Here is a 27,626-nt window from a genome sequence, read left to right on the forward strand (position 1 = left end):
GGCAAGACTGTTACCACGTGAGGCGAGTACACCAGGTGAGGAGGGACGTCGTCACCTGGAGCGTGGTCACCACTCCATGGGTGACCGCAGTAGGCCCAGACATAGAAACCGCAGCCCCTGGACACTAGCACGCCCTGCAAATGGAAGGACGCCCATACCTCACAAGGTCCACCCTCGTGGCAGTAGCACCTGCGGAAATAACAGTAGTAGCGATTAGTGTCCCCTCCCCGCGCGCGTGAGCCCTCTCCGAACGAGTGGAAGACCCCGAATACAATTGTACATCGGGCACGAGCGACTCCCCCGCGCTCGACGGATCGGGCGAGGAGAAGAACGCAGATAACCTCCCCCCCCCAAGGGGAAGGGCCATCTGTGGGAGCAGAGCGGGGGGGGGTTCTCGTTCCCCACCCCCGCACAGCACCCATGTACCCAACAATAATAATAAGAGCCCGAGAGCAATCGTGCCCTTGGCCCCGAATGCAAGGGCATAAGGATCAATTCCCTGACTGAGCGGAACTTGAACCAAATAAATATTGATGCAATCAATAATAAAAGGAATAAAATGAAAAAGAATCTTGCATTACGATTCACTTCACAATGAATAAGGGCTCGGATCGAGCGCATTTGCGCCCTCGGTACCGAGCGCAAGGGTAAAAGGATCCATTCCCGATTATGAATGGAAACCTTGATCCATAATGAATTGATGCAATCAAAATATATATGAAAATGAAAAAGAATACTGCGCTTGCGATTTCACTTCATACAAATAAAAATGGGGAAGGATCAATTCCCGGGAAATAGCGGAAACATTGATCCAAGTAAACAATGCAATCTCAATAAAATATGAAAATGAAAAAGAACTGCACTTGCGATTTCACTTCATTCAAATAAAAAGGGGAAAGGATCAATTTCCGGGTAAGCTCGGAAACTGATCCAAAATGACAATTTGTCGAAAATTGCATTTTTCCTAACTATACAAACCTGAGGTCCTTTAACAATAGGAAGGTAACTAGCGGCAGCTGGGACGGTCGTAAGCTTCGAACAAGGGGAGAACGGTAGTTAACTGCTTGTCCGATCGTGCGCGCGGGTGAAGAATCACTTTTGCTTTAGGCCCATGCAAAAAGTTGCAGAGTGAGGGGTGGCATGAGGTGGGACTATATGTAAAGGACCTCAGGTTTGTATAGTTAGGAAAAATGCAATTTTCGACAAATTGTCATTTGTTCCGATACGTAATACAAACCCTCGGTCCTTTAACAATAGGAAGACTCACTTCTTGGTGGGAGGAATCTGAGTCTTTTTGGTGAACAGACTGGTGTTCGTCCAACCCTGGAGTGCCTCCCTGGTCGTAAGAGCAAGGGAGGGATCCAAACCTCTGTCCGATTGATCGGGGTGTGCACCGCAGGATCAATGGTCAGACCTCTGGGCCAAGTACTAAGAGAGAGGCAAGCGTATCTCTTCGTACCAGCAAGCAAGAACTTGTTCCTGTTTGCAAGAGACAATCATAAAATGATGGGTTTGTCTCAATTTGGCATCCACTTCCTCCCCCTTGTTGGAGGAAGTGGTGGATATTTACTCCTATCCCTACTGAAAGGGATAGGATGGTGCTCTATTGAGTAGCTCACCTGCATCTCGTCCTTACCCAGCAGGGTGACGACCGTGTCCCTCTACCCAAAGGTAGAGGGAAGAAAAAGATGGGAAGAGGAGCCCAGTCACTCTCATTCCTCATCCATTCTTACGGTCACACCAGGACTCGATGCTGTTCAGCCTGCGAGGGTCTGGGTTAACTACACAACTGTTGAGCAACCACCACGGTTCCCAAGGAAAAAGATCCAAGGAACTGTGGGCAATATCCTGAAGGTAGAAGGACGGTGCATGCGGTCCGGTTGGACCAGGCGCCTGCCTTCATTACCTGCGCCACGGAGAAGTTCTTGCGGAACGCGAGAGAATGATGAAGAGGCGTCCACACTATCCTGGGTGTCGAGTTTCTTCAGACAGCTCCGTCGCACCTTCACAGGACAAAGCAGCATAGCCTTCGTATCGGAGGCGGTGAAGTCCATTAGGGAGGGTATTGTGAAGGACTCGAACCAATCGTCAGTTACCAAAAGGGTTCTGAGTCTTCGCTACGAAGATCGGTACGAAATCGAGCGTCACAAATCCCCATCCCCTTTGTGCTTGACTTCTCAAGAGAAGTCATGCAGTTACCTAAGACGAAAGAAGGGAATAGTCGTATGACCTATCCCTCTTCTCGACTTTGGTTATGTACAGTACTCATACTGACAAGCTATTAAGACGAAGTAATGATTGCTCTGGAACAACCGAACTAAGTCCACAGCATAGTTCGTAACTGACTCGGGCGCTCTGACAGCTGCCGACTGACTGGTTCGGAATCAGTAGAGGCAAGTTGTCCAAGCATCCGGGTAAGTACGTGACCTTCGCCCTTTAAAGAGTTATGCTGAGAGACCAAACAAATAAAATATTTGTTAGTCACCGATGCCGGACGGCGCGGCGATGATTCTCTTAATGCATAAGCTCAAAAGGCGGGGAAAGTCAATTGCCTTCAAAAGACCGAGGTCCCTGATGGCAAGAAAATCTCATAGACGTTGAAATCTCAGCTTAAGGAGAAAACAACACTATTGTGACGTTGAAGACGAAGGTAGGCAATGAATGCAACCTACGTCTTCCAGCTGAATCGAGAGAAGGAATCTCAAGATTCTAAACCTGTGCTTACAAATGACTGAAAACGCTAACCGCCATTTCATTGCTGTCCGTTTGTGCAATGAAAGCGGGGCGTTCTTCAGTAATGAAACACAGGGGGGAGAGCCGCTTGAAGAACTGCTTCTCATGGGCTGAACGTTTGGAAGTAGAGCTGGCAGGTGTGGGAGTAGGCGATGTCTTTCAATACATCTGCTAATCCGGGGTGAACAATGAACAATTGTACACCTCCGAATACAAGATATTTTGAGGACAAACTCAGATTCCGCAAAAAATCATTCGCATTATCTGGGATACGATGCAGCAAGAGACTATTACAGAATTCTGTTACCGTGCGGTAAACAGAAAGATGAGAGTCGAATAGATATCTCTGTTTAAAATTCTCGCAATACCGAAGACGATGAATACTAGCGTTTCACAGCAGTAGATGGTCATTCATGTATATGCGAGAATCCCCGTTAATCAGAGACTTAAGTCGTGATTGTTAGGCAGAGATACGGTTGTTATTCAATCAAAGCAGGTGAGAAAGACATAAACAACCGTCTATCTCAAAGCGGCAGCTGATACTGAAATGCCTCGGGCAATTCCATACGCAGGTAGCTGTCGCTGACTCGTCATCCTTGGAGTTGCCAAGTATCCTTTTTCCACGAAGGAATGCGTTCGGCTAGAAACCACCGAGCATAAAAAGATATGCTCGAGCAATTATATTTAAGCGAAACGAATTTCGGTAAATTATAAAAAGCTTAAATGGTGTTGTTGTGACAACACCATAAGTATAAAATTGAAACTGGAAACTCCTGGGAGGTTTGCAGGCAACCGGGTTGCAGTTCAATTAGAATACTTTTCGTCTAAGTCGCAATCCGTAGAATAACCAGGATATGCGCGTACCCTCGGACCATTCAACTGCTTAGCAGAATCATGTCGCGAGGTTAATATACTAGTATATTTCTAGGATCTGAACAACGATCTCCATCCTAAATTCTTTCCTTCAAGAAAACAAAATAAGGATTGGAGATCGACCACCTTCGTTCTCTATTAAAGAGATGAAGGAGAAGTCTTCCTCGAGGGAAAGCTTCAATGGTGAACAGAATACTAAGACGATAGTTCCAGCCAAACTGGATATTCGTCCGTTCTTCTCTATTCCAGGTTGGTCGCCTACTGTGAGATAGTCTTCTTTTCAGCAGCAGTCTTCTTCCTAATGCTAGAATTCCAGGAATTCGAGCATAGGCGAGGTTCCCGATTATCGTGTAACATATCGGGGATTCTCGTCTCGCTCACTTTGGACCGTGGTCTCGCCTAAGTGTTTGGAGATCGTAAGAAACTCTAACACTCTGAATGCGCTAGAAATTCCGTAGAATTCTAAGCAGTCTGCGAAACCCCCACCGAATTCGTCAAACGATATCGGCTGGTGGTCCTCTCGATTCCCGTAGAAATCGAGAAGGGGCAGGATCCCTCCTCAACGACCGGGGCTTACGTCAGGTAGGACCCGAAGGTCCCCCCTGGTAGCGCAGTCCCCAACGTGGGATCCTACAGAGAAATCTCTGTAGGATCCTTCCCCTTTCCCTCGTAGCCGTAAGGAGAGAGGGAATGGGGGAGGAATTGGATACTCGCTCGCCTTCCCAGTGGAACTAGCAGTTGGAGAAGAGTAGGAGCAGCCATCGCCTTGCGGCGATGGCCTCTCAGAGTCTGGGAAAACGTATCGTCAGGAGAAAACGTTTTCCCCGAGGAGGGTTACGAACTCTCACTGTAGGTAAGGGTCTGCCGCCACTGTGAACGTCGTCTGGGTGGGGCTGATCGACACCTGACAGGAGAGAGCCGCCGATACCGTCCTCCGACTCATTCAGTCCTCGTCGAGGTCGAAACCTCTCAGGTAGGACCGAAGGAGTATTTAAATACGGTGTCCGAAGACACGTAGAAACGCCGCTGTCGCAGTAGAGGAGGTGGAAGTAGCTTGATCGACCGGCCAGAACTGAGAGAGCCTTCTTGTCCGGAGACGAGAGACTCTGGTTCAAGACAGAATCGGCAAGCTCCGATCGCGGCATACCCACCGTCAGTTTGGGTTCCCTCTCGGGCCCCAAAACGACTCGAGCAGAGACATGGCTCTGCTGGTGGGAGCGGCGATCCTTCCCCCCGGTCGTTGTGCTGACGAATCAGTGCAATAACCTGGGTAAAGTTACTCTGAATCTCGGAAGTTACAGCGTCTTGAGGAGTAGGACCGTCCAGTCCCTCCAACAAGAGCAGCTCCCAGGACCCTCCTCCTTCAGAAGAAGGACCAGCAACAGATCCCTGACGGTTGCCTCCAAATCACTTGCGCGTACGTCCTGGTTGGTCCTAAGACCAACCTGGCACGTGCGGCGTCGTGACGGGATCGTGAGCGGCGCATCTCTTCACGATCACTCCTATATACCTCGCTCTTCCTGGCGTATGCCGAGGAAGTTGAAGGTATCGGAGAGACAGAACTGACGCTACCCCCTCTCCCCACCCCCCTGACGGTCGCCTCCAATCACTTGCGCGTACGTCCTGGTTGGTCTAAGACCATACGTGGCACGTGCGGCGTCGTGACGGGATCGTGAGCGGCGCACCTCTCACGATCACTCCTAGCTACCTCGCTCTTCCTTGGGGTAGCCCGAGGAAGTTGAAGGTAGTGGAGAGACAGACCTGACGCTCCCCCCCCACCCCGCTCGCTGGCAGGACCAGCGTACGTGGGGGGCTGCAGCCGATCACCAACCCGCGGTGGGGATCGATCTGCAGGCCTGGCCGTGACGCTTCACCTGTGGCGAGCGGCTCGACTGAGCACGTCGACCCAGGTCCCGTGCGTCAGACGAGCTGCTGCTGGTACCGTATCCGCCCGGTCCCTGTGGGAGCGGCGGTCCGGGTGACCTGCAGAGCTCGCTTTCGCCGTGAGACCGGTGAGCGTCCTCGCGGCACGTCAAACCGCTGGTACCAGCCTGAGGCCTGGTACGTCGGTCGAGGGGACCTGGGGGACCTCTTCCCAGCCTCAACCCGTGGCCGGTCAGAGAGACCGTCACGTCCACCGAGGTACCGGCTGGTCGCTGCGAGAGCGGCCGCTGGCCTGGCGAGAGTCACAATTGAGCGGCTCTCGACAGTCTTCTGCTCCGTGCCTCGGTCATGACGCTGAGCGAACTCAGGCGTCTTAACTTTGGCTGCACGGGTTCACCCGAAGGAGATTGTACACTCGGGAACTTCTCGCGGACGAGAAAACCGAGCCGGTACCTGGCTTAGCAGCAGAGCTGCCCAAGACCAGGCGAGGGTGTAACAGCGGTAGCCAGCACCCATTGGTCCCCTGTCTTTCTTCTTCTTCTCAGAAGGGGAGACGGGCCCCGTTCCCGAAGGAAACAGGAGGACCAGCAGAAGAACCCCCCCGTCACACCGGAATGTGACGAGCCCTTCGAAGTTTCCCGAAGGAGTCTTCTTAGGGGGAATAACAAAACCCGGTTACCAGCTGGTCGCTGCGAGAGCGGCCGCTGGCCTGGCGAGAGTCACCTGAGCGGTTCTCGCCAGCCTTCTGCTCCGTGCCGTGGTCTTGGCGCCGAGCGAACTCTGGCGCCGAAACTTTGGCTGCACGGTCTCCCGAGGGAGAGCGTAACACTCGGGATTTCTCCCGCGAACGAGAGACCGAGCCGGAACCTGGCCGTAGCGGCATCGCCGCCTAGCACCAGGCGAGGAAGTACCAGAGCTAACCGATACTCCTCTGGTCCCCGTCTATCTCTTCCTTACGAAGGGAAGACGGGCCCCGCTCCCGAAGGAGCAGGAGGACCAGCAGAAGGACCCCCGTCCCACCGAGGTGGGACGGGCCCTTAGAAGTTCCCGAAGGAGACTTCTTAGGGGGGGGAGGCAGCCTTCTTCTTCTTCGGCTTATGGGCCTTAGAAGTCGAAGGGGAAGAGGCAGCAACAGACGAAGACGAAGATGACACCTTCCTCTTCTTCGTCAGCTCACGCAGGACAGTCGTCAGGTCCTCCATCCAGGGCGGCCGGAGTCGGGCCTATTGCCGAAGCAACACGGCCCGACTGCACCTGTCCGGAAGGACCTGGGACTGGGGAAGACACACCCATGGGCAGGACCAGACATGGACAGGCGCAGGAACCAGGAGCGACAGGAACAGCAACCAGTCAGGAGCGGCAGGAACAGCGGCAGCGTAAACACAGAAGGACAGCCAAGCCAGTAGCGGGAAACCACATCAGCGACAGGTACGGCAGGCCCAGCCATCGCCTCGTAGAATCTCGGCAGCCAGCGTGGTACTGGCGGCCGGTCCAGGGGTGAGCTGCTGGAACAGCGGAAGTCTGGGGCAGGCAACGAACGAAGAAAACACCAGGCCGGCGGTGGCAGTACCCCTCCTCGGTACGGCGGCGACCGGCCCTAGAAGCGGCAGACGGCGTCACCGACACAGCATGGGGAGTGTAGACCAGCGGGGGGAAGCAGCATAACGCGGCCGTGAAGGTTGTAGTGGAGACCACTCCAAGGTCACCGCCCCAGACCTCGCTAGACTCTGCAGCAGTCGTGGATGCTAGGCACGCCCTGCAGCCGCAGTGGTCCATACCTGTCCAAGGTCGTCTCCCACGGCTGTAGCACCTTCGGTAGCACAGACAGATTAGTAAGAGGGGTTCCCTCACGCACGGGGGGGGGAGACATGCCCCACCCGAACGGAAGGAAAGACCCCAAAAAACAAAATACGAGGAAGCTGAGCGGGGGGGCAGGAAAGAAGACGAAGAATCGGATACCAAGGGGAGTCGCGGGAGAGCTTTCCGACGACTTCCTGGCAGACCTTCGCTTCCCCTACCCCCGCACAGCAGTGAAAAGTAATATGAAAATGAAACAGAATATGCTTGCGATTCACGTTCATAGAACTAAAGAGGGAAAAATCAATTCCCAATGGTAAGAGCGGAAACTTGATCCATAATAATATGATGCTATCATAAATATATATGAAAATGAACAATACTGCACTTGCTATTTTCACTTTCACAGCAATAAATCGTAAGGATTAATTCCCGGGTAAGAGCGGAAATTGATCCAAAATTAAATTTGATGCAATTAATAAATGAAAATGAAAAGAAAACTGCATTGCGAAACCACTTTCATTGCATTTCTATTCATACAAAATAAGAGGCTCTTGCCGAGCGCAATCAAGCTCTCGGCAACGAACGCACAGGGCAAAAAAATAATGAAAAAAGAGTTACTTACATCTTTCAATTACACACTTTCGCCCAAAATACATGACTCGGCGCGAGTGCGCCCACCCTCGGCACCGAGACATAATTCAAGGGTTCAATTCATGAAAAGAGCGGAAATCGCCGTCTCTACGGCGATAGCTCCATGTTGATTCATAATTAAGTAATGAAAATGAAAACAGTGTACTTACAGTTTCATTTTCAAGTCAAACAAACCATTAGTAGAAAACACAATTAAATAAACAAAGCATACGGACGATGAATGAAGCTGGGGCAAGAGAGCGATGCCGAAAACACGTCCTTCACACCCGCGGCCGAAAGCAAAAGTGATTCTTCACCTCTCGGGCGCGCGGGCGCGCGCACGATCGGACAAGCAGTTAACTACCGTTCTCCCCTTGTTCGAAGCTTACGACCGTCCCAGCTGCCGCTAGTTACCTTCCTATTGTTAAAGGACCGACGGTTTGTATTACGTATCGGAACAAATGAGTATTGCTACAATCAAAATAAATATATATGAAAATGAAAAAGAATACTGTACTTGCGATTCCACTTCCATACAGAATAAGTTTTCGTGCCGAGCGCATTCGCTCGGCAACGAGCATACAGGTCAAAAAAAAATATAAATGAAAAGAGCACTTACTTACGATTTTCATCTACACATTTCCAACCAAAATATACGCTCGGAGCGAGCGCTCTCCGCCCATCGGCACCGAGCATACACAATACGGGAGGATCATTTTCTGGGAAAATGAATTCCCGCACTTACGCACTTCAGTCCGGCACTGGGTAATCGGAGGGCGTGGTGAAACCAAGATCCTTTAATTCACAATTGAATTCAATGGAAATAAATATGAAATGATTGTACTTACAATTCAGTTTCACTAGATAAATAGAAAAAGAAAAACACAACCATGCGAAAGCAACGACGATGAAGCGGGCAGAGAGCGATGATACACGTCCACACGCCAGCAGGCCGAAAGCAAAAGTGGTTTGTTTACCTCCCAGTCGCGCGCGCCTGTCGGACAAGCAGTTAACTACCGAACCCCTTGTTCGAAAGCTTACGACCTATCCAGCTGCCGCTAGTACCTTCCTATTGTAAAAGGACCGAAGGTTTGTATGCCGTGTCGGAACAAACAATAGTCATGTCCCACTCAGGGTACAAGCTCCTTGGGCGGGCAAGACTTCTCAAGTTTCTAATCAGCAGAGATACCTCCAGCAAGGGGGAGATATCTACTCCCCTTGGGCATATGACTAAGCCCAGGGTGGCCCTATAAACTCATAGCTGACACAGAGAGAAGCTTCTCTCAACGAAGAAAGACAAGGAAGTCAGCTCCCTGCTGAATAGGACCTCCAGCCGGAGAGACTCCGTCAACAAGACCAACCACAGAAGACAGCCCACCTTCCGTGTACAGCTGCAGAGGTTTTTCTGAAATATCCAGCCATGACAGACCAGCTTCTCCAAGGACGACAGGTAACCAGAATGACTTGCCACTGCCGAGCTGGTTGCTCCCACCAAGACAGGAACAACTGTGCTGTTTCCCTGAACCTGCTAATATGAGAGTCTGAGGGGACGACTCTTGCTGCTGCTGTGTCAATAAGTATGCCCAGGTACTTTATCCTCTGCTTGGGGATCAGATTGGTCTTCTCGAAATTCATCACAACTCCTAGGTTGCAGCAAAATTTAAGGAGCAGACTTCTGTCCTGAAGCAACTGCCAGCAGGAGCTTGCCAGGATAAGCCAATCATCGAGATACCTCAACAGACATATCCCATGCAAATGGGTCCAAGGGTGAACACTCATACGAACACCTGGGGAGCAGTCAAGAGCCTGAAGCAGAGTACCCTGAACTAAAGTACTGTCCCAATGAGGATAAAGTGTAGGTACTTGCAAGAGGGTGGATGGATGTGTATTTGAAAATACGCATCCTTCAAGTCCAACATAAGTATGAAGTCGTTCTCTTTGATGGATGCGACCACAGAATGTGTTGTTTCCATCGTGAATGAATTCTTGCAAACAAGTCAGTTCAACAGAGAGCTATGGCCAGTCTCCACTCTCCTGAAGCTTTCTCTGCAAGTAAGATATCGCTGTAAAAGCCTGGGGGACCGATCTGTCACGACCTCTACAGTGCCTTTCTTCAGAATCACCTGCACCTCCTCCTGGAGGGCAAGATCCTTCAGTGAGCCAGGTATGAAAGTCAGGAGATGGACCGAGTCATTGGTGAGGGGTGGTCAGGACTTGAATGGAAGTAAATAGCCCTTCTGAAGGACATCCACTACCAAGGTCGCAGCTCTGTATCACTGCCATGTTGCCCAATGGCTTGACAGGCAACCCCATACCAATTACAGCAGCTGGAGGGGAACACTCCCCCTAGAGTCCTCTCTCCTTCTATCCTTTGCCCACTTTTCCAGACTGGAAAGACTGGGCATTTCCTTGAGCACCCTTCGAAGCCTGGGACTTCTTAGGGGCTGAGGAAGTGCTAGCTTGACCCAAGGGTTGAGCCGCAGTGGCACATGAAGGCCCAAAAGGTCTTTGCCACTACCTGGTGGAAAAGGCGGCCATTATCCTCGACACGTCTCTTGTCCACCGCAGCATCTACCTGATCTCTGGGGAAGAGAGGCAGAACCCAACAACAGTCCATTCCTTAGGGTCAGAGCCGACTCGGGTCCTACAAACATGGGAGAATTGATTCACGACAGAGTCCCTCCTCTTCAAACACCACATTAACCCACAGGTTTGTCATCTTGTGGACCGAATAGGAGATAGCCCTACCTCCAAACTGGTACAGTCTCCCAAAGATGGAATCCTCTCCAGGGATGATCAAACCCAAGGAGGAAGCTACCTTGGAAACAGTGAAGGACCACAGATCCAACCAGGAGACTGCCTGGAGTGCTGCCATGGCAAAAGAGAGACCCCTTCTGCAATAAGCTCCTGCAGCAAAAGAATCAGGCCTAGATGAACCAGGTCGAGATCAACCTGCTTAGTTGGCAATGACCTCTCTGAGGGTTTATAAAAACACTATTGTCAAGGCAGCAGTGTGAGAAGTAGCTCCTCAGAACAATTCAAGCTAAGCGAATCCTCCTGCCCAGAGACCAGAGAAATCACTTGCTTGAGTACTCCTCCAGAAAACTCAGACCATGGCAATCCAAAAAAAACTTTGGGTTCTGTCTTAAGACCCCAAAAAGATTCAAGGAGCAACAGACAATCCACAGTAGTGGCCATGGCCCTTCCCAGAGATCAGTGTGCTGATGAATCAGTGCAATGATCTCCACAAAGGTCCTTTTGTAACTTGGGGTGTCAGAATCCTAAGACCCTTGGGTCCTTCCAGGGTGTGGTCGTCCCAATCCACTATCTCCGTAGGCAGGAGAACCTTAGCAGACCGCTTTGATCCTCCCTTGACTACTTGTACATACATCCAAGTCAGTCCAAGAACCGAACCCAGAGTGTAGATCACGGTAGGACTGTGTCTGGAAAAAGTATTCCCATCAGAGCCCCTCCTGTCTGACTTATGCTTCCCAGTTTAACCCTTGGAGGTTGAGGGGATAGATGAGGGGGATCGAGCAATCCTTCCTGTTCTGCCAGAAGTACTGGCAGGAAAGGAAGGCTATGGAAAATCACCAACCCATGATGGTAGTTGCTACACGGATCTAGGGGAAGGCCTACGCTTGCGAGGCAAGGTACTGTCCCAAGGAGAGCTTAAACGTTAACACAAATGTACCCGAAAGCTCTCGTCAGGCAAGCAGAGTCAATCACGCGAACATAAACAAGGGCTGGCTAGAGGAGAGTAGTCACATACTGCTAGGCATGAATTTGCACTGTCCTCACAATGTGCTCCAGTCTTCTCCAAGGCTGAAGCCTGCTGGCGAGAAGAAGACTGGGTGTTCGGACCCTCGAGTCTGAAAAACTAGGTCAGGAACCTGGCAAGTACTCAAAGAAGTACCGGTGAGAGGTGAAGAAGCACCTGCATGCTTCGACACCTCTCATCCTGTGCTGAACCAGACCAGGGGAGCAGGTTCTCCAGTACTGGTTTGGGGTACTTGAGGTTTAGGCAAAACCCAAGTATCCAGAGTGACTTGATCCTGTCAGGCACCCAAAGCTCCTGAATCACGTCCATGACAATCAACGGGAGCCCCTCCCACCCATGTGTCCAAAGAAACACAGGAGGAGGCAGGCACAGAAGCCATTTTGTAAGAAGACTTCCCAGAACTGGTTCTGGGTGCATGAGCCTTGGAGACTCAGGCACTCAAGGCTCCTGAATCGTGAAACCCCAGCGGGGTACATGATACGGCCTCCAAGTATGAAGACTTGGGTGAGCCAACGATAGATCCCACTGCCACCCCTGTGGAGGAAGGCAGTCCCTTAGAAGCCCCATGACAGAACTTCTTGAGGGGGGAAAAAGCAACCTCCTCCTTCTTCGGCCAGCAAGCATAAGAAGAAGGGGAGGAGGCAGCAGAAGACAAAGACAAAGATGACTTCTTCCTGGAAATTTTCAGGATCGCAGTCAGCAAGCAGTACCCCATACAGGCGGGAGGGACAGGAACAGCAGGTGGAAGGGTTACTGCACAACCTGAGGCAGTAGCATGGGGAGCAGGATGGTCCACAACAGCCAGGGTAATCAGGGTTGGAGCATGAGTGGTGACCAAAATAGTACTAGTCTTAGCAAACGCTGTCATCGTCACAGTAGTGGTGGTAGCAGTAACATAGGCATGGGTTACTATACAGGTATCTCAGGCATGCGACATGACTTCAGGTGCGCGAGCAAGCACTGTACTGAAGAAACACCCGAAAAACCCATGGAGATCCAAGTCTCTCGGAGTTCGTCCACCTGACCTGAGGTAGAAACCGTCAGATTTAGGGGAAGTAGACTTCTCTCACCCCTTGGAGTGAGCAGAGACCATCAAGCCGAGGTTGTCCTGATTACCCCTGCAGAGGTCTTCACCTGACGAACCAAGTGAAGATGACAAGGGAGAGATTGCTCCTGAAGGAGAGACAGACATGAGAGGAAGTTTAGCAAGGACATAGACGAAGAAGGCGTAGTCTGCAGCATGTGACCACCAGACAACGCTTTGGATGCCTTCTTGTACTGCCTCCTGTTGGTAAACGTCACCCACTGTACTGGAGGCCAGGAACAACACTCATCACACATAGAGTGGCTTACACTCATGCATGCAACTGTACTCTGTTTTTTCCATCTGTCCACCTGCATGTGGTGTTTGCGTATGGTAACACTGCGTCCCGGAATTTAGATAGTTACGCTAAATGTAAGTTTGAGGTAAATAAAAGGATATCTGTGACTTACTGTATGCAAATTACACCGTTATTATTCGAAATAGGATATTATTGTAATTGTTGAATGTAAGCTGAATGTAACTATCTAAAGCCCGGGACGCAGTGTTACCATACACAAACACCACAGGCTGGTGGACAGATGGAAAAAAACCGAGTATAGTGGAGAGGACATGAGGGTCAACAACAATAGTGGAGCAGAAGTGTGTGCATGGCCTACCATAAACACGGGGCACTGCCCTTCCGCACAAGCTTAGATGGTTCATGGGTTTGCATGTAGTAGTAATATCAAAATCAAACACACACAATCAAGCACAGTATCACAAAGATAAAAAAGAAAGATCCCACGGGAAAAAAAGTGAAATAGCAAGCTGGGCAGAGAGAGGAGACACACATCCTCATCACACAATGGTCAAAACAAATTGGAATGCTTACATCCACGCGGGTGGGAGTCCCGCCAACCAGATGATACTTAACTGCCTAACCGTCTTGTTCAAAAGTTAAATGGTCATTCCAGCTTTACTGAAAGTAATATCTTGTGTAAAGGATTGATGATTTGTATATTGTGTAGGAACAAACACCTAGTATAATATGCCTTATATCATCATGGTTTATATCTCTGGAAATCACATAGAAAATTGCTCATTTCATGCATTATCTTAAAGAGACATACGTATAAGGTTAATCTTTAAACTAGACTGGATTCTGAACAGAACTGTAACACAAATCCGTATAAATACCTCTTTCATTATACTCTACATAAATTCTGTAATATAAGGCATACACTTTGTTTTCCTCTTTTATAAGTCATACCAAAAATACAAAAAAGCACAAAGCATATCAAATGAAATAGTGGCCATAATATTTGAAAAGACCATTGTCATTACTGCATTATTCATTATGTGAACACATTTATACTTTACACAACATGCTACACAGACCAGTACCAAATTACATACCATGCGAATGCATTACATTGCGTAAATGTGTTACTTCTGTAGCCAAGTGGAAATACATCAGAATTGTAAACCCGCTCACTCCAATTGTTAAAAAAACAAGGTACCGAGAACTCTTCAAGCGCGAACTATTCATAGTGGAATTTGTAAGGCTTATCACAGTCTGGAATGGAATATATAACAAATTAAAATGTACCTTAACAAAATTATCTACATTCTTAGAAATTAGGCTAGTTCCATAAACTGTACATCAGGAGTAGGAACACCTACTACACTTCAAGTTGAAAAGTGGAAAATTTTAAAATTTCAAGAAGAAAGTTTATACAATTATTGCATGTTTAAAAACACAGCTCACTGTTAAAAATAGCAAAATGTTTTAAGTAATTTGTATTTCTCTTCACACAGGGATTTAGCCTCCAATTGTGAACTGGAACAGACAAAATTGTTAGCTTCACTTTTGGCCCATGGGGGCTGGCTGAGGTGGGACATTAATGTAAAAAACTTCAGGTTTGTATGTTAGGAATTATGCAAATTATACTTTAAAAATATGATATTTCATGATAAAATAAAGTTTCACATATACTTACCGAACAGTTACATAGCTTATAGCTTCTTACCTACGGCAGTCGAAATTCAAATTGTTGGCGCCAGCGGCGTTGCTATCTTAAGTATAGGTGATACAAGACCCGCCCACATCCGGGAACCCTGGGTACTGCTAGCCTTCTACCGTCAATTTTCGTTTAGCCGACACGTCCATCTGTGGGAGGTGGGTGGGCTTTGATTATGTAACTGTTCGGTAAGTATATGTGAAACTTTATTTTATCATGAAAATATCATTTTCACATAAGTGACTTACCGAACAGTTACATAGCTGAATCCAAATACCCGGAAGGAGGGTAGATGGACTACATAAAAATGACAGTAAGGACACCATTAAACAGCAAATGTTGCAGTACCCTACCTTGTGAGAGAGCAGCTGCAGGAGAATACTGCCTCTGGTTGGCGCTCTCATCACTCGTAGGGAGACGTGGCAGTATAGGCCATTGGGTCGTCCCTACTTCGTGGGGATTTTGGTAACCATGGACAAGACCGTTGGTTGACAAAATATTAAAAAACAGACAATGCCCTTGCCCTGGGCTTCAGAAACCAGATAAACAACAGACCATCACCTATACCAAAAAATAATGACATACTCAAAGTAATAAATAAAGATCTGGAGGTTCTCCAAAGCACTATGAGCCTCCAGTCTGCCCCACGACTCAACAACCTATAACAAGGCGAGGAGCAGTAGAGGAGAGAAAGTTCCCCTATGTTTCCTTTCCCAACACATGCCCGCTACCGACAAAGGACCCAATTTACAACAACTATCATAGGTAGCCTCTACATTCTTCAGGTAAAATAAATGAGGCGAACACAAGATCTCGATCATCCTAAAAAAACGTAGATTGAAGAATCCCGGGAAAAGGAAAGCGACATATTGTGCTTGGAAGCTTTAAAGGAATTGTCGCCAACTGCAACGTATTTCATGTGCTTTCACCTTAAGCACATTTAGAGTCTGATCTTGGACTTGAGAGTGTGACTCAGTATCAGACTTCTCAAAAAGAACGAAATAGCGTTCTTGGAGAGGGGTTTTGCAGAATTCTTAACCGAACACCAAAGTCGGTCGGAATTACCTCTAACGGATTGTGTCCTTGACAGGTAACATTTCAGAGCTCTGACAGGACATAGTAAATATTCTTGCGTCCATCGGACCCACTATATTAGATAATCCCTTAAGTACAAAAGATTTAGGCCATGGGTTAGAGGGAGATTCGTTCTTTGCTAAAAATTCGTTAACAAAAGAACAAACCGCATTACGATTTTTGAACCCCACCTCTTTGTGGATGGCTTGTAACTCACTCACTCTTCCGCTGTAGCCAAAGCGAAGAGAAAAAGTGCCTTCCTCGTTACATCTCTCAAAGACGCTTCACGAAGTGGCTCGAATCGTGAAGACATCAGAAAAGTTAAAAACTACGTCCAAGTTCCAGTCCACACTATCCTTCTTGGATACTTTTACTGTATTAAAAGATTTAATTAAATCTCCAATATCCTGGTTAGAGAGATGTCAAGCCCTCTATGCTTAAACACTGAGGACAGCATAGCTCTGTACCCTTTAATTGTCGATACCGACAAGTTTCTTAACTTCTTTAAGGTACAGCAAAAAATCAGCTATTTCTGTCACAGAGGTTTTTAGAAGACGAGAAATTATGTCTTCTGCACCCGTCCTAAAGACTCCCCACTTTGATTGGTAAAGCTTGGCAGAAGAGCTTCTTCGACAGTTAGCAATAGCCTCTGCCGCTCTACGAGAAAACCCCTTAGCTCTGACGAGTTTCCGGACAGATCTGAACCCTGTCAGTGACAGAGCGGACAAATTCTGATGATACCTGTCGAAGTGGGGCTGTTTGAGTAGCCGAGGATATGAGGAAGAAGTCTGGGATGGTCTATAACCAACTTGAGAAGGTCTGGAAACCACTCTTTCCTGGGCCAGAATGGTGCTACCAACGTCATTGACACATTTTGATGTGAGAGGAACTTGTTCAACACCCTCTCTGATCATTCCAAATGGGGAGGGAAAGGCGTAAACGTCTAGACCCGTCCAATCCTGAAGCATTGCATTGCGTCGGTCTTCCAAGCAAGAGGATCTGAACTGGGGAACAAAAGATCGGAAGTCGATTGTTCCTCGACGTGCAAACAGATCCACTGAAGGTCTTCCCCAAAGTTTCCACAGTTCCTGACAAATTTTGTCTTGCAATGTCCACTCCGTGGGAAGAACTTGGTTTACTCGACTGAGTTCGTCTGCCAGTACATTTAACTTCCCTGTACAAACCTCGGAACGAGGGAAATATCCCGATCTTGAGACCAGAGAGGAGATCTTCTGCGACTTTGTTGAGGGAGAATGAATGGGTTCCTCCTGATTCCTGATATAGATAGAGCGGGTGGTGTTGTCGAGTATACTGCCACTCTCTTTTCCACGACCAAAGGAGCGAATGCTTGCAGAACCGAACCAAATCGCCTTCAACTCCTTCATGTTGATGTGATTCAACCTCTCTTTCTCTGACCATAATCCTGAGATCTTTTTGGTCCCTCCAGAGAGCTCCCCAACCTCTGTCCGATGCGTCGGAGTATAATTCTACGTCTGGGTTCCTTAATGTCAGGGAGGGAGACCCTCCTGCAATCTTTCCCTCGACATCCACCATCTCAAGTCGTTCTTGATCTCTTCCGACACTGGGAACGAATACGTGTTTCTGGTTGAGACTTCCGACACCAACTCGCTTTGAGATAAAACTGAAGAGATCTCCTGTGAAGACGACCCAACTTTACAAACGTCTCTACTGATGATAACGTCCCTAGAAGACTCATCCATTCCAAGGCGGAGGAGGACTGACGATTCAGGAATTGGCTCACTTTTTTGAGGCAAGATTCTATTCTTTTCGGGGACAGAAAACCCGAAAAGTCTGAGAGTCCAGAATCATCCCCAAATAGGGGATCTTCTGGGACGGCACTAATTGAGACTTCTCCAGGTTGATGAGAATTCCCAATTGACTCGCTAATGACAGTGTCTTCCGTAAATCCTTCACGCACTGTGTCCTCGAACCCGATCTGAGAAGCCAGTCGTCCAGGTAAAATGCTGCATTTATGCCCAACATATGCAGCCATTTCCCCAATGGAGCAAGAACACGAGTAAATACTTGAGGGGCCGTCGAAAGGCCGAAACAAAGGGCTCTGAATTGATACGTCCTCCCTTCGAACACAAATCTCAGGAACTTCTTTGAACTCTGGTGAATCGGACATGAAAGTAGGCGTCCTTCATGTCCAGGGACACCATCCAATCGCCTGGGCGAACAGTGCCGACATCACAGAATGATTTGTTTCCATATGAACTTTGTCTTCAGCACAAAAAGGTTCAATGCGCTTACATCTAGCACTGGCCTCCAACCTCCCGAGGCTTTGGGAACTACAAGAGTCTGTTGTAGAAATCCCTGAGAACTGTCGAGGACTTCCTCTATTGTTCCCTTCTTGATGAGTGCATTGACCTCTGCTGCTAAAGCCAAAGCTCTCTCTGATCCTGGAGAATATGCTGTTAAGCTGATTGGTGTATCGGAGAGAGGATCTAAAAACAAAAGGAATTGAGTATCCCTCTCGAAGAACTTGAACTACCCATTGCTCTGCACCTCTTCGACTCCATTCTTCCCAAAAAAGATGGAGTCTTGCCCCTACTTGCACGTGAAGGAAACGGCTTCTCACTTGTCCGAAGGTTTGGGGGGAGGTTTCTTTGAGGACTTGTACTGTGGACGCAAATTAGTCCTGGGTCGTTGCCACTTAGGTTTATTCCCTCGAAAGGGATGCTTCTGAAGAGGAGAAGACTTAGCTCCTGTCGTAGTAGGCTCTTTCGTACGTCTGGAAGACTGAAGGAGGAGATCATTAGTAGAGTTTCTTTTCTAAATCCGAAAGAATTTGCTGAATGGTTTCTTCAGGGAAAAGATGAGATTTACAGAGAGGAGCAAACATGAGAGCCGACTTCTGGTTATTAGTGACTCCTTTAGACACGAAAAGAACACCACTTTCTCTCTTTTCATCACTCCCATTGTGAAAGGGCTGCTAATTCTCCCTGACCATCTCTAACAGCCTTATCCGCACAGACAGAACTCCTAACCAGTCTGTTGGCAAAATCTTCTTCAAAGACTGACAGTCTTCAATCTTGCGAGCTAAAGAGGCAATAGTCCAGTCCCAAAAAACTAAATACCTCAAATACTTTAAAAATATTCTTCACCAAATGGTCCAGCTCTGAAGAAGAAAACAAAATTTTAGCTGACGAAAAAGCTGCTCTTCGGTGTGAGTCCACTAAACCGGAGAAGTCTCCCTGGGAGGAGGCACACTCCCAAAGAAGGAACTTCTCCAGTTGCGTAGAAGCGATACGCTTTACTCTGAAGCTTAGAAGGTGGGAAAGCAAACGAAGCCTTACCTGTTTCCCTCTTCTTAGAAAGCCACTCTGTTGACTCCTTAAGGGCCTGCTTCGAGGGACTGAGAAAGAACCAGTTTAGGTAGACACGAATACGCTGTCTTCCTATCTTTAACGAACATTGAAGGCGGTGAAGACGGAGAAGCAGGTTCAAAGTAATCTGGATAAGTGGACAGGAAAAATTTAAGAAGACTCGAATAAGCCGACGAATCCTTGTCATCTTGATCCAAAGCTTCCTCTTCAGACTGCACGGAAGCAGAGCGAAATCAGGCTATGTTCTACCCCGGTGGAGGATTTCAACAAAACTCATAAGATCCTGGAAATGCTTCTTAAATGGAGCTAAGGTAGAATCGTCTAACACTGTAGCAGTCGATGGTCTTTCAGTCGAAGAACGATTCTTTCTAACAGGTGAAGTCTTCGCACCACAAGTCGACACAGGCGAACAACCAGTCGAAATTCCTATCGACTCACGGCGAGTCGAACGAAAGACGAGCGAATACGCTTCTCTGGACAGTAATACGGAGTCGAACGAGGCGACCGAGCCGAAACTGCGACCGAGACTCGCTTGGGAGAGTCGAGCGATCGTGAATTATCACAAAGTCTAGTCCCGAGAGCCATTGCTTTTAGCCGAAAAATGCGACTGCGGAGGAGATTCACTAAATATCACATCCGGAGCAAAACTACACGAAGGTTGAGGACTCAATGCCTCTTAGACTTCTTAACAGGAGTCGGTGACGAATCACCCGCAAGAATCGAATGTCTTTTTAACGGTCGAGACACCAAATCACCTCGCCTTTTGCGCACTGGCGATTGCACTTCCGAATCAGAAGACAGACGAGAATCACAAACACTAACACCTTTCCACATCTTTTGGACGACACCGCGAGTCGATGGAGTCGACGGCTGACCGTGGGCAAACTCCCCCAGACTCCTTTCGACCCTCCGGTATGTCTTCTCCCGGTTGCGGGGGAGCGGGACAGTGACCTTCGTCTGGGAGTCGAGGGGGAACGGACAACCGCCTCCTCAGGCGCAACATTAACACTTTGCACTGCACTAGATTTCACTGTACTATCTACAAAAGCTTTAAAAGACATTCCTAACTTCATAACTGATTCAGCTAACACTTCGAACTTTTTATCCATCTTAGACTCAAGCAAGGCAATGGTGTTGGGTTCGGAAACATGGGCAACTTGAACAGGGGTAATCAAAGGAGAAGTAGGAGGACTATTAATTGGAGAAATATTCTCTAATAGGAGAGGCAAGAGGAGACTTATTTTTGTCTCCGAAGGAACAGGAGTAGTTTCTAACCTATTCTTACTACTAGCCCTAGAGCTGCCTTCCTCTTCCTATCTTTTCTCCATTTTCTCAGCATGCGATCTAACGCCTTCCATCCCTGTTCATCCATTCTTTACATTCATCACATGTCACATCCATACCATTACAATTTGTCCTCTGCATATAGTGCACTTAGAGTGCGGATCGTGACATAACTTAGCTAATCTTGTTTTGCAGCCAGCGCTGCAAAACCTTACCGCAGATGAACTAGAATCTGACATAATTAGCAATAATGACGAAAAACTGAATAGAGATAGCTAACTGGCAAGAAAAAAACCAAAACTTGTACATCACCAAACAAAAACCAAAATCCAAAACAAAATGGCGACGCAGGAGACTGCAGCGAAAATCTCACGGTGTTTACCCGTGAGCGGAAAAGAAAACAGAAACGAAAATTGACGGTAGAAGGCTAGCAGTACCCAGGGTTCCCGGATTTGTGGGCGGGTCTTGTATCACCTATACTTAAGATAGCAACGCCGCTGGCGCCAACAATTTGATTTCGACTGCCGTAGGTAAGATGCTATAAGCTATGTAACTGTTCGGTAAGTCACTTATGTGAAAACAACATTTTTAAAGTCATTTGTATTTTTCCTAACATACAAACCTGAAGTCTTTACTTAGGATTTAGTTTGCGTATGCAAGCTGGAACGGCCATTTTAAGATAAGGTTGTTACCTACCGACAGTAAGGGGGAAGCCCGGTCCAACGTCGTCAATCTGCATTCCAAGTTGCCTTCCGGCGGTGGGTATCAGAACGAGGGTGGCTGGCGGAGGTTGGCCATAAATGTAAATACCTTCATGTTTGTTTGTTAGGAAAAATTATATTTTTTATAATAAAATTATTTTAGCAAATATATACTTGCCCAGTAATTACTTAGCTAAGAGTTTCTACTCAACAGCAGCTTAAAATGACAATTTGTCCAAAATTGCATTTTTCCTAACTATACAAACCTGAGGTCCTTTTACAATAGGAAGGTACTAGCGGCAGCTGGATGGAGGTCGTAAGCTTTCGAACAAGGGGTTCGGTAGTTAACTGCTTGGTCGACAGGCGCGCGCGCGCGACTGGGAGGTAAACAAATCACTTTTGCTTTGGCCCAAGCAAAAACTGCAGAGTGAGGGTGGCATGATGGTGGGGCTATGTGTAAAAGGACCTCAGGTTTGTATAGTTAGGAAAAATGCAATTTTGGACAAATTGTCATTTGTTCCGACACGGCATACAAACCGTTCGGTCCTTTTATTACAATAGGAAGAACTCATTCTTGTGGGTGGGTGGAAATCTGAGTCTTTTGTGAACAGACTGGTGTTCGCCCAACCTTGGAAGCCTCCCTGGTCGTAAGAGCGAGGGAGGGATCCAAGCCTCTGTCCGATTGATCGGGGTGTGTTACACGCAGGATCAATGGTCTGACCTCTGGACCGAGTACTAAGAGAGAGGCATGCGTATCTCTTCGTTACCAGCAATGTAAGAACTTGTTCCTGTACAGGAGTCAAATATAAAGTCATGGGTTTGAACTCTTGTAGGCATCCACTTCCCCCCTTGTAGAAGGAAGTGGGTGGAATATTCTGCTCCTATCCCTAGTGAAAGGGATAGGATGGGGCTCTGTCATATAGCTCACCTGCATCTCGTCCTCATCCAGCGTAGTGACGACATGGCCCTCTGCCCACAGGTAGAGGGGAAGGAAAAGATGGAAGAGAGAGCCAGTCACTCACTCACTCACACATCCATCCACACAGTCACACCAGGACTCGATGCTGTTCAGCCTGCGAGGGTCTGGGTTAGCTACACAACTTGTTGAGCAGCCACCACGGGTCCCAAGGAAAAACGTATCCAAGGACCTGTGGGCAATATCCCGAAGGTAGAAGGACGTAAAGGTAGTCTGGTTAGACCAGACCCCTGCCTTCAGGACCTGCGCCACGGAGAAGTTCTTACGGAACGCCAACGCTGGGGCAATACTTCTGACTTCGTGAGCTCTCGGACGGGACGTACGGATGTCGTCACTACCATCAGCCTCATACGCCCTCCTGATGACCTCACGCAGCCAGAAAGAAAGAGTGTTCTTGGATACTTCTTTCTTGGTAACCCCGGTGCTAACGAAGAGGCGTCGACAACTCAGGCCTGAGGTGTCGAGTTCTCTTCAGATAGCGCCGTAGCGCCCTCACAGGACAAAGCAGCATCTCATCCGCATCATTATCGGTGAAGTCCAATAGGGAGGGAATCGTGAATGACTCGAACCTGTCGTCAGGGACCGACGGTTTCTGAGTCTTCGCAACGAAGTTCGGGACGAAATCGAGCGTCACAGATCCCCATCCCCTGGAGTGTCCGTACATCATAGGAAAGACCCATGAAGTTGCCCCTACTCTCTTCGCCGATGCCAGGGCCAGCAAGAAGAGGGGTCTTTGAGGGTCAGATCCCTGTCTGACGACTCTCGGAGCGGCTCGAACGGCGTTCGAGTCAAACTCCTAAGGACGAGAGTCACGTCCCACGCAGGGGGCCTGAGTTCCCTGGGTGGGCAAGACCTTCGAAGCTCCTCATAAGCAAGGAGATCTCGAATGAGTTCGAGATGTCCAACCCCCTCAGTTTCAGGACGAGCGCCAAGGCGGCTCTGTATCCTTTAACTGTGGGGACTGAGAGGAGCTTCTCTCGGCGAAGAAAAACGAGGAAATCCGCTACCTGCTGAAGAGTGGCTCTGAGAGAGATATACCCCGTCTACGACACCAACCACAGAAGACGGCCCACTTCCCCTGGTACACAGCTGCAGAGGACTGACGGACGTTTTCCAGCCATCTCTGTTGCTGCGCTACGAGAAAAGCCTCTCGTTCGCAAGAGATGGTGGATAACAGCCAGCCGTGAAGACGTAGGGACTGGACTGCTCGGTGGTACCGCTCGACGTGTGGCTGGGCGAGAAGGTTGTGCAAGGGGGAATCTCTCTCGGTTCTCCTACGAGAAGAGCCAGCAGGTCCGGATACCAAATGGCCTGTGGCCACTTGGGAGCCACCAGGATCATCCTGAGATTCGGGGTGACCAGTGCTCGACTGATCACCTTGCGAATCAGGCTGAACGGGGGAAAGGCATAGGCGAAGAGGTTGTCCCACGGGTGTTGAAGAGCGTCCTCTGCAGCTGCCCATGGCTCCCTTCGGGTCCGGCACGGCCGAGAAGAAACACCTGGAGCTTCCTGTTGTGCCGGGTGTTGGCGAACAGTATCCACGACTGGTCGCCCCCACACAGGTCGAAGAGCCTTTCCGCCAGTCCTGGTGTAGAGACCATTCGGTCCCTATCACCTGATCCCGACGGCTGAGCGTGTCTGCTACTACATTCCTCTTCCCTGGAATGTAGCGTGCCGACAGCTCTATTGAGTGTGCCTGAGCCCACTCGTGCACCTGCCGAGTCAACTGGTACAACGGGAGAGACACTAGGCCCCCCTGTTTGTTGACGTAAGCCACCACCGTGGTGTTGTCGCACATCAACACCACTGAGTGTCCCATCAAGCGGTCCTGAAACTCTTGGAGAGCGAGAAACGCTGCCTTGAGTTCCAGTACATTGATGTGAAGGTGCTTGTCGTTCTCGTCCCACACTCCTGAAGTCAGCAACTCCTCCAGGTGTGCGCCCCATCCCTCGGTCGATGCGTCTGAGAACAGCTGCATGTCCGGGGGGGGAGTGCGCAGAGGCACTCCTCTTAAGAGGTTCCTGTCGTCCAGCCACCAGGCTAGGTCCTGCCTCACCTCCTGTGTCAGTGACATGGGAAAGCTTGGGGGATCCGTCGCCTGCGACCAACTCTCCTTTAGTCTCCACTGAAGAGACCGCAGGTTGAAGACGCCCGTGAGGGACTAACTTCTCGAGTGACGACAGGTGTCCTCCGATCACGACTTGCCATCGCTGAGCTACCTGTTCCTGCCGAGACAGGAACTGGTTGGCTGCCTCCCTGAATCTGCTGATCCGCGAGTCTGCGGGGAAGACTCCGCCCTGCTACCGTGTCGATCAGCATACCCAGGTACTTCATCCTCTGCTTGGGCTCGAGATCGGACTTCTCGAAGTTCACCACGATCCCCAGATCGCGCAGAACTCGAGCAGTCGATCCCTGTCCTGTAGCAACTGCGAGCGGGAGCTCGCCAGGACTAACCAATCGTCGAGATACCTCATCAGACGTATCCCGTGCGAATGGGCCCAAGCAGACACCAGAGTGAACACTCGCGTGAACACCTGTGGGGCGGTTGAGAGACCGAAGCACAGTGCCCTGAACTGGTACACCGTCCCGTCGAGGATGAAGCGGAGGTACTTTCTGGAGACTGATGAAGTGGGTATTTGGAATACGCATCCTTCAAGTCACTGAAAGCATGAAATCGTTCTCCCTTGATGGAGTCGAGCACTGAGCGTGCCGTCTCCATCGTGAACCGGGTTCTGGTCGAACAAACTGGTTCAGGGGAGAGAGATCTATCACCGGGCGCCAGCCTCCCGTAGACTTTTCCACCAGGAAGAGTCGACTGTAAAAGCCCGGTGACTGATCCGTGACGATCTCTACAGCTCTCTTGCTCAGCATGGTCTTGATCTCCTGTCTCAGTGCTACGTCCTTCGATGACCCTGGAACGTACGACTGCTGTTGGACCGGGTTTTGGTAGGTGAGGGGTGGCCGAGATTCGAAGGGTAATAGATATCCTCCCGAAGGACATCTACAATCCAGGTCTCGGCGCCGTAACGCTGCCAAGTTGCCCAATGGCTGGCCAGGCACCCCCCCACTTCCGGCAGCAGGTGAGGGGGAACGCCGTCCCTAGCGTTTCCCCCCTTTCTTCGACTTCTTCCCAGAGCCTCACGGATGAGGAGGGCTGGGAGGAGGGCTGGTTACGGCTCCCCTTGCTAGAAGTCGAAGAAGACAGAGTCATTCCTCGGGGCTTCGACGCAGCAACCGTCTTAGCAGCCGAGGAAGCGCTAGCCGAGCTCTTAGACTTGGCCGCAGTCCAGAGGCTGCCCAAGAAGCCTTCGAGACTGCCTGGTGAACCAGACGGTCACTGTTCATCAGTGCGCCGTCTGTCCACCGCAGCGTCCACCATCTCTCCTGGGAAGAGAGACGTGGAACTCCGTAGAGGTCCGTTTTCGAAGAACCAACGCCGCCTCACGCCCGGTCCGCCCTGGAAACCCGAGTAAGGACAGCGTCCCTTCGTCGAGAACCAGGTTGGCCCACAGGTTCACCGTCTGGTGGGCAAGGAAGGAGATGGCTCTTCCCCCGGACTGGCAAAGTCTCCTGAAGGCCGAGTCCTCTTCGGGAGAAATTCCCCCGGAGTTTTGCTGCGACCTTAGATACTGTGAGGGACCACAGATCTAGCCAGGAGACGGCCTGGAAAGCTGCCATGGCGGTAGATTCCAGGCCTAGTGCCTCTTGCTGCGAGAACCACAGGTTCTCGGACAGGAGCTGTTGTAGAGAGACACCCGGAGTCAGCCTAGCTAACTCCGGGTTGACCTGTTTGGGCGGCATCGGGTCTTCAGATGGCACGTAAAACCGCCGCTGTCGTAGCAGAGGAGGTGGAAGCAGCTTGTTCGACCTGCCAGACTTGAGCGAACCGTCTTGCCCGGAGACAAGCGATTCAACCGGTCCAGCACTGAGTCCGCAAGCTGTGAACGCGGCAAACCCACCGTCGGTCTGGGTTCCCTCTTCGGGCCCCAGAACGACTCGAGCCGGGACGTGGGCTCGGATGGTGGGAGCGGCGATCCTTCCCCGAGGTCGTTGTGCTGACGAATCAGCGCAATAACCTCGGCAAAGTTCCTCTGGATCTCGGGCGTGATAGCATCCTGTGGAGTCGGACCGTCCAGTCCCTCAAACAGGAGCATCTCCCGAGACCCTCCTCCCTCAAGGAGAGGAGCAGCGACAGCCCCCTCTCGGTCTCCTCCAACCACCTGTGCGTACGACCTGGCTGTCCGAGAACCGAGCCTGGTACGTACGACGACGTGGCGGGATCCTGAGGGGCGCACCCCTCACGATCACTCCTCAATACCTCGCCCCTCCCGGTGTAACCCGAGGAGGTTGAAGGTATGGGAGAGGCAGACCTGACGCTCCCTCCTCGCTCGCTGGCAGAACCAGTGGGCTTGGAGGACTGCAGGCGATCGCCAACCCGCGGTGGTGATCGAGCTGCAGACCTAGTCGAGCCGTCTCGCTGTGGAGAACGGCTGGACCGAGAACAGCGGCCCCGGCGGTCGTGTGTCAGAGGAGCTGGTGCTGGTCGCCGTACCCGATCGCTCTCTGCGAGAGCGACGGTCAGGCGACCGGCGAGCTCCACTGTCACTGTGAGATCGGTGCGTATCCTCACGGTGCGTCAGTTCGCTGGTACCAGCCGTGGCTGGTGCCGGCGAACGGGGGGACCTCTTCCCAGCCTCAGCCCGTGGCCGGTCATGGACCGTCACGTCCGCCCGGGTAGCCAGCTGCTCGCCGTGAGAGCGAGAGCTGGTCTGGTGAGAGCCGCGTGAGCGGCTGTCACCAGTCTTCCGCTCCGTGCCGTGAACCTGACGCTGAGCGGACTCAGAGGTCTGGTTCCTGGCTGCACGGTCACTGTTAGGCGACCGTACACTCGGTACCTCTCGCGAACGAGCTGGCCGAGCCGGTATCCTGCTGCTGTGGCCGAACCACTGACAGCAGGAGAGGAAGTGCCGGTGTTAGCCGGCACCCCTCTGGTCCCCGTAGTCTTCTTCCTTGCGGGAGAAGAGACGGGTCCTGCTCCCGAAGGAGCAGGGCGACCAGCGGAAGAACCCCCCGTCTCACCGGAGCGAGACGGGCCCTTAGAAGTTCCCGAAGGAGACTTCTTAGGGGGGGGGGAGGCAACCTTCTTCTTCTTAGGCGGTGGGGCCTTAGAAGAAGACGACGACGACGACGAAGAAGACGATGAAGACGACGACGACACCTTCCTCCTCTTCTTCTTCTTCTTCGTCAACCTCTCAGGACCGACGTCAGATCTGTCATCCAGGACGGAGCCGGGGCTGCTGTTGCCGAAGCAACAGGGCCCGGACGTACCTGTCCGAACAGACCAGCATCGGGAGCAGCGGCGCCAGGAACAGGAACAACATCAGCAGGTGCGAGCATCACAGGAACGGCAGTCGAGACGGCAGGAGCAGAAACAGGAACAGCAGCGGTGGTCACGGCAGGTACGGCAGGCTGTGTGGGTGGTCCAGGTGGTCGAA

General features: G+C 50.2%; 1 protein-coding gene and 1 long non-coding RNA gene across 3 annotated transcripts in view; both read right to left on the bottom strand.

The window, feature by feature from the left end:
* LOC135214495 (heparan sulfate 2-O-sulfotransferase 1-like) overlaps positions 1-14,408 on the bottom strand; it is a 127,329-nt gene extending 112,921 nt beyond the window's left edge. Inside the window, exon 1 of the mRNA XM_064248866.1 lies at positions 14,142-14,408. Coding sequence (XP_064104936.1) covers positions 14,142-14,274 — 133 coding nt within the window. The 5' untranslated portion in view covers positions 14,275-14,408. The remainder of the gene's footprint in view (positions 1-14,141) is intronic.
* LOC135214141 (uncharacterized) overlaps positions 1-27,626 on the bottom strand; it is a 556,803-nt gene that overhangs the window by 277,299 nt on the left and 251,878 nt on the right. The gene's annotated exons all lie outside the window — the stretch shown is intronic.

Source organism: Macrobrachium nipponense, chromosome 45 (assembly GCF_015104395.2).
Source record: "Macrobrachium nipponense isolate FS-2020 chromosome 45, ASM1510439v2, whole genome shotgun sequence".
NCBI classification, from domain to species: Eukaryota; Metazoa; Arthropoda; class Malacostraca; order Decapoda; family Palaemonidae; genus Macrobrachium; species Macrobrachium nipponense.